Source organism: Suricata suricatta, chromosome 12, assembly GCF_006229205.1.
Source record: "Suricata suricatta isolate VVHF042 chromosome 12, meerkat_22Aug2017_6uvM2_HiC, whole genome shotgun sequence".
NCBI lineage: Eukaryota > Metazoa > Chordata > Mammalia > Carnivora > Herpestidae > Suricata > Suricata suricatta.
The window spans coordinates 1,631,950-1,648,334 of NC_043711.1; the positions used below are offsets into that span (position 1 = coordinate 1,631,950).

The following is a 16,385-nucleotide window of genomic DNA, read 5'->3' on the forward strand; positions in this document are numbered from 1 at the left end:
GTGGCTGGACATAAAACTGGCTGCTTCCCGGACAGAGGCTGGAGAAAGACCCCCCACCCTGGAACAATCTAGAAAATACTTTAGTGACTGGGTTTTCTGGGAGCTGGTCTGCATTCTTGCTGGCTCTGTTTTGAGAAGGGTCTGGGGACCGTGGGAGACTACAAACAGGGAGGGGAGGGCGAAGGGAAGAATAATAAAAATCCGTCTTAACATGCAGATCCCATTTCTTTTTCTTTTTCTCTCTTGGGCGGTCCAAGGGGAGAAGACGGCAAACCGCGAGAAGGCTTCCAGTCGGTGGGGACGAGCTGGCGGTGCGGAGGGCTGGGGGGAGAGACGAGGGCACGGTCAGGCCGGCCTGGGGGGTGGGGACAGCCCCGTGGCCACGGTCGCATCAGTGCGGGCACAGCACGGGCGGGGGACGCTGGCAGAGGCGTGCTGTGCAGATGAGGTCACAACACACGACAGATGCAAAGCTGACCCCGACTACGGTTTTTGCTCTATTTTTTAAGAGTGCTTAAAGACAAAACAAAACCGAAAACAGATGTGCCCAATAGCTGCCGTGGGTGGAGAGCAAAGTTGTTGGTCCTGTTTCTGTTTTTGTCTTTCAGAATCCCCAAAACTACTTTTTTGAGTTAGTTTTTTTAGTAACTTCTACGCCCAATGTGGGGCTGGAGCTCCAGGCCCTGAGATCGAGTCGCAGCTCCGCGGCTGAGCTGGCCAGGTGCCCCCGTGCTCTGAAACCCTTACTAGAAAAACCGAGGCTGAAGGAGAACCAGGGGGCCGCGCGGGGCCCCTGGGCGGAACCCGGGCCGGAGGGAAGGTGGCGAGACCCAGGTGGGGTCCCGGGGCCCCTGGGGCGGCCTCTGAGTCCTCCGGACCGTCTGTTTTCCAGCCGACCCCCGTTAACATCTGTGCACAGCAAACACACACAGTTCCAGGGCTGCCCACCCTCTGCAGGCCCTCGGGCAGCAGCCCTGCCCGGGAGCGGTGGGCTTGTAGCCCCTCTCGGTACAAATCCCACCTGAGTGCCGGGCCCACTCACAGAGGGGAACTGGGGAGGGAGGGACAGGATTGGAGCAGAAACACCTGGGAAAGGGGCCCAATGGCCCCAGACAGCCCCCCAACTGTGGGGGCCCTCCCTTCCTGGCCGGCAGGGCACTCACGGGCCGTCACTCCTGCTGGTCCTCGTTGCTGGCACTGGGGGTCCGACTTCGGATCTGACTTCGGAGCTGTTCTATCAACTCTGGGTTCTGCTGCTGCATCTGCTGCGCGAACTGCTGGCCACTGCAGGAGGGGCGCCCGGGCTCAGGGGGGGGCCGGGCACCCTCCTGGCTGCTTCCCAGGGGTGTGCCCCCCCACGGGCAGTGCGGCTACTCACTAGACCCCAGCAGCCGGGCCCACCGAGTGCCCAGGGACACAGCACTTGTGTTCTCACTCTCACGGGCACCCCCCCACCCCCGCCCCCACCAGGCACATGTACTCACGCCTGGATGAGACTGGCCAGGTCATTCTGCGAGGGGCTGGTGCCAGGGGTCCCCAGGGGGTTGTGGCCGCCCGAAATCATCCCAGACATGCTGCAAGGAGAGAGCCCGCGATGTGCACAGCCAGCCCGGCTGGACCCCGCTCCTCCTCTCGGCTGCCGGGCAGCCCCTGCGGGGCCCGGCCCACCCCACCCTGGCCCTGCTCTATGACGGCAGCGGCTGTGAACGCCACCGGCTTACGTGGAAACAATCTTTGTTTCTCACTTGAAGACAGGGCTCCTCAACCAGGGGACAGTTCTGCTCCAGGGGACACAGGCCCATGTCTGGGGCCATGTGCAGTCACCACACCGGGGCGCTCCCGGCAGAGACGGGTGGGGGCCGAGCAGGAGTGCACCTGGGATGCCCCCCAGAGTGACCCACCCCGATGCCGGCAGCACTGCGGTCGAGAGATCCTGCTTTAAGATTTAACCACAGCCTGGCAATTCTTGAGTTAAACACAGAATCACCACACGACCCAGCAATTCCACTCCTGGGTGTGGGCCCAGAAGACCCGAAAACCGGTGCTCACCCAGGACGTTCGGGGAGAGGACCACACACCAGGCCACACGGGGTGTGATCCCGCGTGTGTGAAATGTCTAGCACAGGCTCATCCACGGACCGCAAGGGGGCTCGGCGGTGCGGGAGGCTGGAGGGGTGTAAAGTGCCTACAATGGGCACCAGGCCTCTTTCTGGGAGACACAGCGTTCTGGAATTAGGCAGTGGTGATGGTTGTACAATGTACTGAGTATACCTAAGGCGACTGCGCTGTGACCGTTAGCATTAAAACAGGTAAGTTTTAAGTCACATGTGTCTTGTCACGATGAAAACTGTAACAAGATCAAAAGCAGGCGCCTGTCACTTACAGCTGCTGAACCTGGGGGTTGTTCATCAGGTTCGACGCCTGCGGAGAAGAACAGTCGATCAGAGCAGCAGGCTCCCGGCCGCACGCGCTCCCGGAGCCGCTGGGCCCGCCCACCAGGCTCCCTGTAGGACTGGCCGCCTAAGAGGTTCCCGGCACCTCATCGTCTCCTACTGGCTGCTCAGGCTTCGCTGTGTAGACGCATCCCGACCCGGTTTTCCGGCCACCGAATCCAGCAGCACAGGCGGCCCCTCGCTCCCTGGACACCTGCGCTTCCACTTTCTCCCCCTGAGGGTCCTCTCCCTAGGACCCGCTCCAGGACGCGGCCGAGTGGGCGGCCGAAGAGGGGCCTTCCCGGCGTGCCTCAGGGGGCTGGCTACCCGTGAGGGGCGCGAGGCAAGGTTCTCGGCCTTATGGGCCAGACCCTGCCTGAACCGCCCGGCCCTGTGTCGCCGTCACCCCACGGGTGTAGCCGTGTGCCAACAAAACTACTAAGTGCTGCCCCGGCCCAGCGCGTGCCTGGCCAACCACCCCCACTGCAGTGAGGACACTTCTGACCACCCAAAGGTGTTCCCTCTTCCCGACGCTGGGAAACCCTGGGCCCTGAGGCCACCGTGAAAGCACTCGCATGTGTGGGGACCAGCCCCAAAGTCACGGGTGTGTGCCTGCTTTCAAAGGACAGCGCTGCCCAGAGAGGCGCTTCTGGAGGTGAGTGTCTGGCCCTGGGAAGGCGGGATTCTGCCTTGGTGGCACCCGGGCTCCTCGGCGCGCCACCGGAGCCCTGGGAAGCAGGCGCGGCCGTGAGGCTACAGGGCCTCCACAGCGTGAGGCAGAAACCAAGCTGGAGGGAGGGGTGCTGCTTCCCTGCGCTACTGGCCGTGAGACGCAGGATCCAGCGTGTCTGTGCTCCATACTGAGGGGTCTCACGGGGGGCGATGCCGCCACAGGGACACGGGGCGGTGTCTGGGGACGTGTGTCCTGTCACACTGGGGGGCTCCTGGCATCGAGGGGTGTGGCTGGGAGGCTGCTCAGCCCCTAGGTCACCACCCCCAGAGAAGGACCCAGAGCCCGGGGTGGGTGGGGGGGGCGCGGATTACCATGCTCATGAAACTTGGGTTGTTCAGCAGGCCGGCGATGTCCAAACTGCCCACGCCTCCTGTCTGTGGGGGGAAAAGCCCTGATGAGTGGTCACAGGGCCACGACGGCTGGTCCCCAGGCACGGAGAACTGAGACCGAAAATCCCGCGGGCGGCCTGTCTAAACTTCTAGAGGCAGACGGCTCAGACATTCCACCGACCAGGCAGCTGGGCCTCCCGGCCACAGAGCGCTCCAGAAAAGGCACAAACCATGGTGACAACCGCTTAGGAGGAGTGCTGTCTTTCACCTTCTAACATTCTGACATCTTGGAACCTGTGCGCCCCTGAGGGACGGTTCCTCAGGGGTGAGCGATTCCCAGTGACGGTGAACCATCACCCATGGGCCCACCTTGAGTGTGCAGGCCAGTCAGCTGCCCCCCAGCCTCCTCCGCCAGGGCCACCAGCCCACCCTGACCACCCTGGGGCCTGGCCTTCAGCCACCAGGGCTGCCCCATGCTGCTGAATGGCTCATCCTCCTGGTCCGGGGCCTGCCTCCCCGTCCTCCCCACGGCCAGGGCCCTGGCCCACGTCCCCCCACTCCCACCCGCCTCCTGATGGGCCCTGGAGCTTCTCCATGTGGCCCTGCCTCCTGTTTTCCAGGGCCCGTGGGGCAAAACTTCTTTTGTGACAGGCATTTCTGTGTCTGCCCGGCCCGCCCGCCAGGGCCCCCCCTTCCCCAGGGGGGAGGCTCACGGGGCTCGGCGTCTCCCTCAACTTCAGCTCGGCTATCTTGAGGTTCGACTTGTAGGTCTCGTTGTCGGGATCCAGCTCCAAGGCCTTCTTGTAGTAGGCCACGGCCTCGGTGTGCTTGTTCAGGCTGGAGAGCGCGAGGCTGGGGAGGAGGCACCGCAAGGTGGGGGAGGGCCCGGGGCGCTGCCCGCCACCCCCACGCTGCTCCAGCGCCACGGTGGCCCAGCGGCCGGTGGGAACGGCACGAGGGCCACAGGGGCTGAGAGGAGGGCGCATGAAGAGAACTCAAAGGCACGAGGGCTGGGGCCCCAGAGGAACCCGCACGGAGGACTCGAAGGCCCAGAGCTCGTGAACCCAAAACTTCCTAAGTCACAGGCGTCTCCTGGTCTCTATAACGAGCCCCTTGGACCGCACCTAAGTTTATGCCAATGAGGTGACTCAGGGTGGGGCTGGTGGCCAGGAAGACCAAATTTCGGATCTGAGGGGGAGGGTTTCACAACCCCCAAACCCCCGGGAGGGAGAAGGCTGGAGAGCAGGCTGTAAAACTCTTCCACAACAAGACCTGGGGAAGGTCCCTACATGCTGGGAGGGAGGCCATCCCACTCCAGGGGGACCCCCTGCACCCTGCCCCGCGGCCCTCTTCGTCTGGCTGCTCACCCGTGTGCCCCGGTCAGGCAGCAAGCACAGGGGTGCTCCCCAGTCCTGCGGGCTGCTCTCAGAAAACCTGACCCTGCGGGGTGTGACGACTGGACAGGAGGAAGTGCGGGACGCAGGGGAGGGGCCGCCGTACGGGCGGGCGCACTCACCCCATCCTGCCGTAGGCTTTGCTATAGGACGGGTCTATGCAGATGGCTCGCTCGCAGTCCTGCACAGCCCCTGCGTAGTTCCCGAGTTTGCTGTAGGCCGCGGCTCTGGGGAGACAGAGAGGCAAGGGTGGAGGGCTGCGGGCCTCGCCCACTGCCCTGGATGAGCCTCGGCTTCCCCGTCGGCAGGCAGGGCGGACACAGGCCCGAGACAGCTTCTGTCCCCGGCGCGGCGGTGCCCAATGCTGCCCCGCCCACGGCCATGACGGGGCCGGTCGGAGGCCCGAGTTAATGGGCTCAGCACCCAGGCCCCGCCCACTGTTGGGGGGCTGGTGGCTGTTTTGCGTCAGGGAGGACCTATTAGAAAATAACTGATCAGCCACGAGACCCCTGTCCACGCTCTTGACTTGCCACACGGGATAGTTTTTCTCACTGGTGTTTTTAATATTCCACTTTCCGTTTCCCCCCGTTTCTGAAGTACATAGAGACGTCAGGTAGAAAGCACAGAGCGGCTACGCTGGTGGGCTGGGGGTACGGGGCTCTGTGAGCGTTTTTTTTTTTAACGTTTGCTTGTTATTGAGAAACAGAAACAGAGCACGTGCAGGGGAGGGGCAGAGAGGGAGACAAAGAATCCGAAGCAGGCTCCAGGCTCAGATGTCAGCAGAGCCCAACGCGGGGCTCAAACTCACCAACCGCAAGATCATGACCTGGGCTGAAGTCGGATGCTTAACTGCCTGAGCCACCCAGGCGCCCCTTTTCTGTACACCCATTTGTACGACTGTCCCAACAAGAGTTAGGAAGAAACGAAAACTAACGCAGTTCCACCCTGGAGGCATGGTGGACGACGTCAGGTGCCCCCTCCGGGGTCTGCCGTTCACCGCTGGTCGCCACGCCTTTCTCATGGACGTGCGACCGTCCCATGTCCTGCCCCATCCCCCTCGGCACCAAGAACCCCTTGTGACAAAGTCTGAGCCGGGAGGCCGGGGCGGGGTGGGGGTGCACCCTTCCCTTCAGAAGAATGCGCCCGGGGCGCCGGGGGCTCAGTCGGTTGAGCACCCTGCTCCTGGTTCCGGCTCAGGTCGTGAGCTCACGGTTTGTTGCGCTGACGGCTCGGGGCCCGTTCGGGGTTCTCTGCCCCTCCCCCACAAGTATACGTGTTCGTTCTCTCTCTCTCAAAATCAATAAATATTAATAAAGTAATTCAAGTTCTAGCTAGATGCAGCTCATCAGTTAACGACAATGCTGCCGTGAACACAGGACTGAAATGTCACCAAACGCTGGCTTATGTCCTCGTTCCAACACGTGCGTGGAGAACGGGGCTGTCAACGCCCGCGGACACCTCACTGGCCACCTGCCACCGACTGCTTCTTCGGGGCTGCGGTCAGCCACTGGGCGACCGCACAGACACCTCTCCTGGGGACACGCGACCACGTGAGCCGGCCGGTACCTGTTACAGAAATAGACGGCGTTGGCGGGGTTCAGCTCGATGGCTTTCCCGTAGAAGTGCACTGCAGCTTCGAAGTTTTCTACTTTCATCTGCTCGTTTCCTAAAGAGAAAGGAAAGCCGGTGACCCCACTGTTGATGCGAGGCGCGAGGGCTCTGACCCGAGCTCCCTGCGCTCCGGTGTCTGAGCGAGGGCGTGAGGAGAGCCGGGGCGCCGGCGGGGGAGGGGGGCTGCATCCGGCACCTCAGGGCGGTGGCCCGAGCCGGCACTTGGTGAGGACAACTGTCACCAACTGTGACATCTGGAGACAAGTCTCTTCCCTCAGAAAGAGCCAAGTTTAGTGAGATATAACTTACATAACACAAAACTCATGCTTTCAAAGTGTGCAGCTTGGGCTTTAAAATATTCACAGTTGTCCATCACTGTAGTCAGTTCTAGAACATTCCCTCTCCCCTAAAGGAAGCCCCATCCCCATCGCTGCCACCCCCCCCCCGCCCCAGCCCCCACGAGCCCCTCCTGTCCGTGGACGGGCCTGTTCCGAACGGTCCCGCACGTGGACTCCCACCCCACGTGGCCTCTCGTGTCCGGTTCCCTGCCTGAGCGTCCTGTGTTCGGGTCTGTCCTCGGGGCGGCGGGGGCGGGTGCCTCGCTCCTGCTCGCGGCCGGCCGAGGCATGTTCCAGACCGTGGGTGTGTCACGTTTTGTCTAACCTTTTACCAGTTTATGGACATCTGGGCTGGTCTCCCTTCGCGCTGCTGCAGGCAGGCGGTTGCACGTCTCCCGGCCCACGGCTGGGAGGGCAGAGGCCGGGCCACACGCTCACCGGGGGACCACGTGCTCACCGTCAGAAGGCCTTGCAGGGGGACGGCCCGCTTGCACCCGCGCACACCCTCACATCTGCGTGCTCAGCGTCCCGGGGCCCCAAGCCCATGTCCTGCTAACAGCAAGCCCCTCGCTGCCACGGCCCGGGGGCCGGCCCGCTCCATCTCACCTTCGGTTTTGAGGCGCTCTGCCTCAGCCGAGTCCTCCTCCGAAGGCGGAGTCCGCTCGGGGCTCCTCCGGTCCTGCGGCACCTCCTGGGCCCACGGCACAGACAGCTGCTTACGGGGCGGCCCACTGTCTTCCTCCCGCCCCCCCCCCCCGGCCTCTGCCGCCCTCCTGCTCGGGCCCCCAGGGGTGAAAGCTGAGTCCCGAGGGAGACGCCTCGGGCCGGGGTGGCCGAGCCGAGCCCCCACGCGCCCCGTCCGCAGGCAGGCCCGGCACCGGCCTCTGGTCCCTCGGCCGCTCGGGCTGTCACTTGCGCGGGGAAGCCGGAGACTCACCCTGCCCGCGGCGGCCGCGTCAAATATCTCCGGGAGAGTCTGGGGGAGAGCGAGGTCGCTGTCTTCCACGGTCACCCCAAAAGCAGTCTCCAGGCACTGGATGGCAACTGTGAGGGAGGACGGAGACGCTCTCTTCTGAGCACAACCCCGACTTTCTGACTTGGGGCTCAGATGGCCTCCCCGCCCTCAGCCCCACGTGGGTTCCAGGCACCGGGGGTGCCCCGCCCCCTCTTTCAAGAGAGCTTTTCTCTGCTCTAGGAGTCACACACATGGGGCGGCGGAGAACGTTCTGGACCCGCTCCTCGGGCAGAGACGGGGGTGCCGAGGCCGGGCGGTGTGCAACCACACGTACCTTCCAAGCTCTCCTGGGCGTCGGACGAGAGCCCCCCGTGCCGCAGCTGGTCGTGCAGGAACCGGATGATGGCGTAGGCCAGGCGCTTCCTGTTATCCATTTTGTGACAGGAAGAGACAACGCCCAGGGGTTCTCGAGATCTGGGGACCCAAGCCGAGGGCATGAGGAGCACAGCGTGCGGGCAGTGCCCCTCCCCACCTGTGCCGGGCCCTGAGGAAGCAATTTAATCTGAACGACAAGTGAGGGGCGATGGTGACAACCCCATTTCACAGAAGAGACGCTGGGGCTCCCAGGGCACTGACTGCTCCAGCTTCCGAACGCTAAGTTTCTTCTCAGGTTTATTTCGTTTCTGAGGCGGAGGAAGAGAGGGAGGGAGAGAGAGACAGAGGGAGAAGGGGAGAGGGAGAGACACAGAGAAAGATGGAGAGAGGGAGGGAGAGGGAAGGAGAGAGGAAGAGAGAGAATCCCAAGCAGGCTCCATGCTGTCAGCACAGAGTCCGACGTGGGGCTCGAACTCATGAGATGGAGACCTGAGCCGAAATCAAGAGCAGGACGCTCCAACATCTGAGCCCCTGGCGCCCCTGCCTCCTGCCTGTAAAGGAAGTGACGTGACCTTAGCCATCGCCACCCTTTGGCAGTCTCAGGGGCACGGGGCCAGCCAGCACTAGCCTGCAGGCCTATGAACCCCGAGTTTTCAGCACAAGGCAGACCACAGTCCCACCTGCTTGTCCACTCAGGTAAAGACAACAAACTAACGGTTCCCCAAGTCCTGACACTCCCGAGGGGTACGAGGGGTTGGACAGCGTCGCAGGGGGCGGGGAGCAGTGCACGCAGAGGGCCTGGGCGGGGGAGGGGCGCCTAGAGTCAGCCAGCAGGCCCCAGAGGCGCCTGTCCGTTTCCAGGGGGTCAGAGGCCCTTTTCTTGGTCCCTCCAGGATGCGCTGGATTTCCAGGCCAGGAGCGATCCTGCCCCAGGTCTGGGGAAATCTGTGGTCATCACGACAGGGTGCTCCTGGTATCCAGTGGTGAAGACCTGGCATGCTGTCCCGCCCCACCCCAGTACCCGGGGTGTCCCCGTGACGGAGCGCCATCTGGCTCCAATGTCAGCAGTGCCCAAGGGAGAGCCCTGGTGTGGAATGGTCCGGCGGGAGGGGCCTGGGATGGGTCCGGCGCTGTGCACAGCACCCCTCTTCCCTCCGCACCACCAGCTCCACGGTCGCTCCCACTGAGAAGGGCAACAGGTGGGGGGGTGGGGGTCCCCAAGGAGCAGCGGGCCCGAGGCGGCTCAGGTCCACCCGGGCGGCCAGAACCCGCAGCACGAAGCACCTCCGTCTCCCCGCGACACCTGTGTGCCCCGCAGAACTGGGAAGCCAGTCGTTCGGCCCCGGGCTCTGCAAACCGGCGGGCATCGGACTCAGATGATGTGACTACCACCCGGTCGGGGCAAGCGCCACCAGACACCAGTGGTGGCCATGCTCAGAGACCTCGGTCTCCAGTTCCGAGAAACCTACGTCCATCAACAGCTGCTTCGTTCATAAAGGCGGGGAAGCCAGACATGAGAGGCCACAAGGGCCTGAGTCCACGTGTGTGAAACGTCCAGAACAGGAGCGGCCATAGACGGAAGGGGTGTGTGGGAGCTGTGGAGTGATGGCTGATGGGGACACAGGTTCTTTTTGAGGTGGAATGTTTTGGACTTAGAAAAAGCCGATGATGGCCCCACAGCAGTGTGAATCCACCAAAACCCAGTTTTAAGAAATATGGATTATATCTCAACTTTAAGTAAGAGAAAAACTTCCAATACTTGTTAAAACCGGTGAGGGAATTAAAATTGAGGACGGTAATGCGCCCCCACTCCCACTTCTGGACACAATGTCCCTTTACCCAGCAAGTGCCTTCGGCTGAAGAGCCTCCCCAGAACTGGAAGGTGGGGGGTCAGGATGGGCCAGAGCCTGGAGGACAGCCAGCCAGTCCCAATCCTGAAGACCCTGGGAGACCCAGAGGGGCCCACAGAGATCAACCACCACAACCCGCTCATTTGGGGGAAGCCTCAAAGAGGGAGTCATGCTTCCCAGCTAAGAGGGTACAGAGAGCAAACAAGTCTGCTAACCACCAGATCTGTAGCATTATTTATAAGAGCTGAGAGACAGGGGCGCCTGGGGGGCTCAGCCGGTTAAACATCCAACTTCAGCTCGGGTCATGATCTTGCGGGTTTGTGAGTTCAAACCCCGCTCAGAGCCTGGAACCTGTTTTGGATCCTGTGTCTCCCTCTCTGTCCTTCCCTGCTCATGCTCTGTCTCTCTGTTTCTCTCTCACAAAAATAAACATTAAAAAAAAAATAGATGAAGAGAGACACAGTTCCAGTGTCCATCGATACATGAAGGATGAACACGACGTGTTCCATCCTATCTACACCCTGGAATACCGTGCAGTCTTAAAAAGGAAGGACGTCCTGCCACCTGCCACCACGTGGACAGTCCTGGAGGACACCGTGCGCAGTGACAGAAGCCAGATGCAGGACATGGCCTGTGTGACCCCACTCGCAGGGGTCCCTAGAGGCGTCCCGTCCACAGAGACCGAGAGTGGACGGTGGGGGCTGGGGCGGGGGGCAGGGAGTCTGTGGTTCATGGGGACAGAATCTCAGTCTGGGGAGATGGAAAGTTCTGGAGACGGATGGTGGGGGAGGCTGTACGACAGTGTGCGTGTGCTTGATGCCGCTGAGCTGTGTGCTTGGAAAAGGTGAGGATGGTGAATTTGACTATGTGTGTCTTCTCAAAATTAGAAAAGGTTTTGTTTTCTTTCGTTTCCCAAGTCTGGGGTCCTGCCCTTCAGATGTATGATCTCAGGTCCCTCTGCATACTGTGTTCTAAGTCCGGGCTTGAGGGTCGTGGCCAGGCACCTGCCGGTGGAGAACGAATCTCGCGATCTTACGGAAGTGCCTACATCACATCCCTGTGATTGCGTCTCGGGACCCACAGAGACCACTGCTTTTAGCATCTAGGCCTTTACGTTTGCCAGCTCCCCACCTCGAATCACTGTGAGGACGGCCGACCAGACGGAGGTGTGCCAGGACCTCAGCCGGAGTCACAGCCAGATGAGGCAGCGCGGCAAGATGGCACGGCCGGGTGGATGGCACTCGGCCGAAATGCTCCGGGCACCAGTTCTGAGCACGGTTCCCCCCACGGGTCTGCACCAGGCCCCCAGCACTGGGCCTCATGTACACACATGTGGGTAACGGGGGGACAGGGAGCTAATGCAGGTCCTGGTGGTGACGAGTGCTCGCTTGTAAGAGGAGACTACGGAAGGGGCGCCTGGGGGACTCGGTGGGTTCAGCATCTGACTTTGGCACAGGGCACCATCTTGAGGTTCAGGAGTTAGAGTCCTGCGTCGGGCTCGCTGCCTTCAGCTCAGACCCTGCTTTGGATCTTCTGTCCTCTTCTCTCTCTGCCCCTTCCCGCGCGGGTGTGCTCTCTCTCTCAAAAATAAATTATCACACACACAAAAAGAGTAGACTAAGGAAGGAAATCCGGTCCTTAGCAGAAGTCTGCGCTCCCAGACGAAGCGGTGAAGCGGGGGTGGGTGTGCGTGTGTGAGACTACTGAGGCTCCTGGAGGCAGCGGTTCAAAAAACTCAAAGTTCAAGTCACGCTCCTTTCTGGGACAACTTCAGTCCTTCCCGTGCCCCTGGCCCTGGGAACCTCAGGGCGTTTGCACGCGGGCATCCCGTCCCCACGGCGGCGGCGGCGCTCTGGCCTGGCCGGGCCTTCCCAGCATGAGCTCTCACAGCCTCTTCCTGGGCTTCGCCTGGTCTGCGGCTTGACCTCCTCCCAAACGCTGGCCCCTCCACAGTGGTTCACGGTCAAGAAGTCAGAGCGCTCCCTGGAGTCTGCCCTGGGCCGGGCATACGGATGACAGGCCAGGGAGGCCTGATTTGCCTGCAGGCCAAGGGCCTGGAGTCCTGCCTTCCTTTCAGCCATTTCTGCCCGAGGCCAGTTTCAGGGCACCTTCCCCACACCTAAGCTGAGGACTGCTCTGTCCCACTGGAAAGAGTCCCAGCCAGTAGCCTCACTTTCCTCTTCAATAAAACCGGGTAACAGAGATGTCCTTACCAATTGTTACGAGAACTTATGACCTATGGGGTATCTGGGTGGCTCAGTTGTTGAGTATGTGACTTCGGCTCGGGTCCTGATCTGGTGGTTCGTGAGTCTGAGCCCCACACCGGGCTTCGCTGCCGTCAGCACAGAATCTGCTTCAGATCCTCCGTCCCCCTCTGCCTGCCCCTCTCCCTCCCACTTGTGTCTCTCAAAATATAAAGGTTAAAAAAGAAAAAAAAGACCTAATGCGGATTTTCTCCATCTCGGCACTATGGATATCGGGGTAGGATCATTCTCTGCTGTGTGTGTGTGTGTGTGTGTGTGTGTGTGTGTGTGTGTGGCGCGGGGGGATGTCCTGCTCACTGCAGAGTTTACAGCCTCCCTGGTCTCTGTCCAATGAACTCGGAGGCAGGGGGGCAGATTGACCCCCGGGAACACCCCCAGGAGTCTGTGGTCTGTAAGCATCTGACTGCGGGGGTCCTGGGACGCTGCACACACAGAAGTACACACGAGTGGAGGGAGAGAGGGGGTGACGCAGACGCCGAGGCCACCCTGGTTTGTACCCTCTGACCCCTGGGGACTCACTCCGTGTGCAGTGTGGGCAGGACTGGACTCAATGTTTTTCCAGATCATCAATGCAGGGTCTCTCCCGCTTGGCACTGCTGGGGGGCAGGTCACTCTCCGTGGGGGCGCCCTGAACCCCGGGAGTTCAGTAGCGTCCCTGGCCCATCCTCCTCGATGCCAGGAGCACCTCCTTCCACAGTGGTAACAACCATAGTGGCCAAATGACTTTGCTGCCTCTTTTCTGAAAACCTGTTTGCGCCACATTTTGGGTCTCAGGCCTACAGCCGAGGACCACGCCCCCCACGCGACAGGGACCCATCAAAGCCGCTGACACAGAGGCCTGCGAGCCGGTTTGCGAATCTCACTTGCACCAGGGGCCGCGGGACGAACGAGCCTTCTGCTCTCTGCAAAGTGAGGCCCAGCAAAACACGGGGACGGCACTTTCCCTGGCGCCTGCCAGGCACCAGAAACAATCACCGCTTGTGGGGTTTGGGCCACTGGACAGAATTCTGGAAGGCAGCCCGCCCCCTGAACACTGAGTGCTTTACGAGCTCTCAGGGAGCACCCGGAGGAGCCGGTCCGGGTGAGCCCGGTGAGGGGGGGCGGCCAGAGTCCCAGGGTGCGGCGGGGTCCTGGGGCCGGCTCCGCTGCTGGTCCTCACAACCCCTCTGGCTCCCAGGCCGCCTTTTCATTTCACTACTACACAACAACAACAATAACAAAATCAGCCTCTATCCCTTTTATTTCTGAGCCTAGAACTGGTCAAAGGAGAAAAAAACTGCAGGTCTCACTAAAATGAGCAGGCCCCTGGGGCGCCTGGGTGGCTCAGTCTGTTAAGCGTGCAACCTCGGCTCAGGTCATGATCTCACGGTTCAAGGATTCAAGGGTTCGAGCGCAGCGTCAGGCTCTGTGTGGACAGCTCAGACCCTGGATCCTGCCTCGGATTCTGTGTCTTCCTCTACCCCTCCCGCGCTCACGTTCACTCTCAAAAATAAACATTAAAAAAATAAAAACCAGAGCGAGCCCTCACCCCACACGGGGAGGCGAACCGGTGGCCTCACCCTGACCAGGGTCCTGCTCCTCTGTGTGGGCCTCGCACCCTCCGGTGTCCAAGCAAGGGCTGTCCCAAGGCTTGAGCACTCAGCCCTGTTTTCTCCTAAAATGCCACCAGAATGCCCTGTACACCTTAAAACTGCCCAAGCCCCCCGAAATGTCATGAGTTTCACGCAAGGCCCTTTGCCAAACCCTCAGGGGCTCCAAACACAACTGCTCTGACCCATCTGGAGACTCAACTCCCTTCAACACCGAGCTGCAAGGCTGCTGCCTCAGACAGAGCTAGACACCCTCTTTTCCTGGCAAAGTCCAAGGACCAGTCTCATCCCCGGCCTAGGCGGCTTTAAAACTCCCTGGTCAGTCATCCGTCCCCCACCCTCACCCAGACTCTGAGCTGCAGGACAGACGCCTTCCCTTTGGACCCGCACTGAGCAGCGCTTGATCCATACGGTCTGGGGACAACGTTAGATCCCTGTCAAACTCAGAGCCACCTGACCGAGTTCTCTGGGAAAAGCAGAAGAGACAACAAACCTTGGGTCTTGCCTCCCTCCTAAAACTCCCTTTATTCCCTCAGCCTCCTTCCTGAGCACTTCCCACAGCGGCCAGTGCCGGCTCTTGGCAAACATACAAAATAAAATAAAACAAAATAAAGCAAAATAAAACAAAGTAAAAACGTAAGATCCAAGGAAGACCACAGCTCTCCCTGTGGGAAGGAGCTTACAACCCTTCCAAAGCGACCAAAACATTAGCCTCAGGCGAAATCCTTGGGGAGCGGCGAGCACTTTCCGGGCCCAAGCGAAGAGCGGTTCCTGCATCGGCTTACCGTGGGGACGGCGACCGTGGGGACGGCGATCGTCCTCTGAAAAGGGCCGTGTTTCTGCGGCGACCACTCCACTTTCCTGTGGCGGAAGAGCAGGCCGAGGGGTTTGCAGTGGAGGGTGTGGCTTTCACGAAAACAGGCAGCAGCGGGGTCTGGCCCCGCTCACGGGGTGCTGAGGCAGCTCGCTTACTCCAACCCCCATTGCCCAGAAGAAAACACGGAGACTATGAAGACGGGGGTGCCACCCGTGCCACCCGGCTGAGACACAAACCCGGACGCCGGAACCCAGCAGTCTGACTCCAGAGCCTCCACTCCAACGTGCGCTTTCCTCTCCCCACAAAACGCGAACAGGACATCTTGGGGGCTCATCTCGAGAACCCCATGGACGCAGCTCGTGCTGGTGAGGACTCACGGGTCTGGAGCAAGGTTTAACTTCTGCACCAGGACACTGGGGCCCGTCCTCAACGCTGGGCGCTGAGCAGCACCCTGGCCCCACCCACCCGGCGCCAAGAGCACACTCAGTCATGACAACAGAAGTCCCCCAGACTGCCCTGTGTCCCCCATGGTGACTGATCTACTGGTCTGGGGAGACGAAACACAGACAGAAGAATCAGAGACAGAAAACCAAAGGGCACCACACATCCTGCAGCCAGGAATGCAGGCTGCACACACGTTTTCTGGCACCTAATCGGAAAAAAGCAAGCCGTTCTTCAGTAGCTCTTAACAAGCAGCAGGAGCCCGGAGACAGGATGTTCTGTTTATTTAACCTCACAGTGACCCTAGGAAGCACGTTCTCCTAGGGTCCCTATACTAGAAGGAAAGCGCTGCTCAGAGAGGCAAGCGACTTGCCCAAGCTCACCCAGCCAGTGAGCGGTGATGGAGCTGGTCCTCAGCCCGACTCTTCCCGCCTCTAGGTCAACACGCAGAAGACTCTGGGTGTGAAAGACGACCTAACACCTGCTGACCCACTGAGCTCTCGCTCTGCGCCCGGCGCCGTGGCTTCCATCTTCCCAAGGACCACTGCCCCCACCCCCAAACATCACGCAGGGACCGTGACTACGCCCGCCTTACCGAGGGGGAAACTGAGGCTCCGGGAAGCCAAGAGGCCAGCCAAGTCAGCCAGGTGGAGTGGCGGCGCTGGGACAGGATACCGACCGGAGCCCCACGAACGGGATCCCCAATTCAAAGGGACAGTATTTCCGAGCAGAAGACACCCTGGCCGCTCGTGGGGCACTTTCGCTTCCAGTTTCACCTCGAACCAGCATTTCCTGGGCCTCGGGTCCGGGTGAGGTGGACCAGAGCTGGCGAGGGCCTGCCCGACGCCGCCTTGCCTCAGTTTCCCCTTTGCGCCGCCCACTCATAGAACCCAGCGGACCGCGGCGACCCCGGCCTCAGCTCCAGCCCCCCCTTACGGGCCCTTGAGCCCCGGGAGCTCCAAGCAGCGGACCCTAGGCTCGTCCGGCTCGGCGCCGAACAACCCCCACTCACCTCTCAGGCGGCCAAACGCCGACCCGCCGACGGCTGCGCCTGCGCACCGCGGCGCTATCCGGCCCCGCCCCCGCCCGCGACGCTTGCGCGGAAGGAGGCGGCGCCCTTTGGCTTTCATTCTGCGCAGGCGCGTCAATTATCAAGGCGGGCGTGGGGAGAAGTGACGTAATTTAGAGGTGAAGGCTAGCTGGTCGTTAGGGCAACTGACCTCTGCGACCGATTGGAGGCCGGAAATCAGGATTGTC

General features: G+C 61.2%; 1 protein-coding gene across 3 annotated transcripts; it reads right to left on the reverse strand.

Moving 5' to 3' along the window:
- Positions 1 to 64: 64 nt before the first annotated feature.
- On the reverse strand, positions 65 to 16,233 carry SGTA (small glutamine rich tetratricopeptide repeat containing alpha). Of its 3 annotated transcripts, XM_029918013.1 has the most exons (13): positions 16,141 to 16,202; positions 14,656 to 14,731; positions 8,127 to 8,266; positions 7,775 to 7,881; positions 7,444 to 7,528; positions 6,455 to 6,554; positions 5,011 to 5,115; positions 4,208 to 4,346; positions 3,477 to 3,539; positions 2,384 to 2,421; positions 1,485 to 1,574; positions 1,164 to 1,284; positions 65 to 321 (listed from the first exon to the last, which is right to left on the reverse strand). In XM_029918013.1, the coding sequence occupies exons 3-12, from the start codon at positions 8,224 to 8,226 to the stop codon at positions 1,170 to 1,172; spliced, it is 942 nt and encodes a 313-aa protein (XP_029773873.1). In that variant the 5' UTR covers positions 8,227 to 8,266; positions 14,656 to 14,731; positions 16,141 to 16,202; the 3' UTR covers positions 65 to 321; positions 1,164 to 1,169. The 3 variants fall into 3 exon arrangements, with proteins under 3 accessions (XP_029773873.1, XP_029773872.1, XP_029773874.1); XM_029918012.1 differs by lacking the exon at positions 14,656 to 14,731 and having other exon boundaries at positions 16,141 to 16,233; XM_029918014.1 differs by lacking the exons at positions 14,656 to 14,731; positions 16,141 to 16,202 and adding an exon at positions 15,724 to 15,832.
- Between the last annotated feature and the right edge of the window lie 152 nt (positions 16,234 to 16,385).

What these genes read in the sequence shown, in the direction of transcription:
- SGTA (XM_029918012.1), bottom strand. Translation starts at nt 8,226, where the DNA reads ATGGATAACAGGAAGCGCCTGGCCTACGCCATCATCCGGTTCCTGCAC. An exon ending in ACGCGGCCGCCGCGGGCAGG is followed by an intron (nt 7,529 to 7,774) that starts GTGAGTCTCCGG and finishes CCGTGGGCCCAG; the next exon opens with GAGGTGCCGCAGGACCGGAG. An exon ending in AAAGCCTACGGCAGGATGGG is followed by an intron (nt 4,347 to 5,010) that starts GTGAGTGCGCCC and finishes CCTCCTCCCCAG; the next exon opens with CCTCGCGCTCTCCAGCCTGA.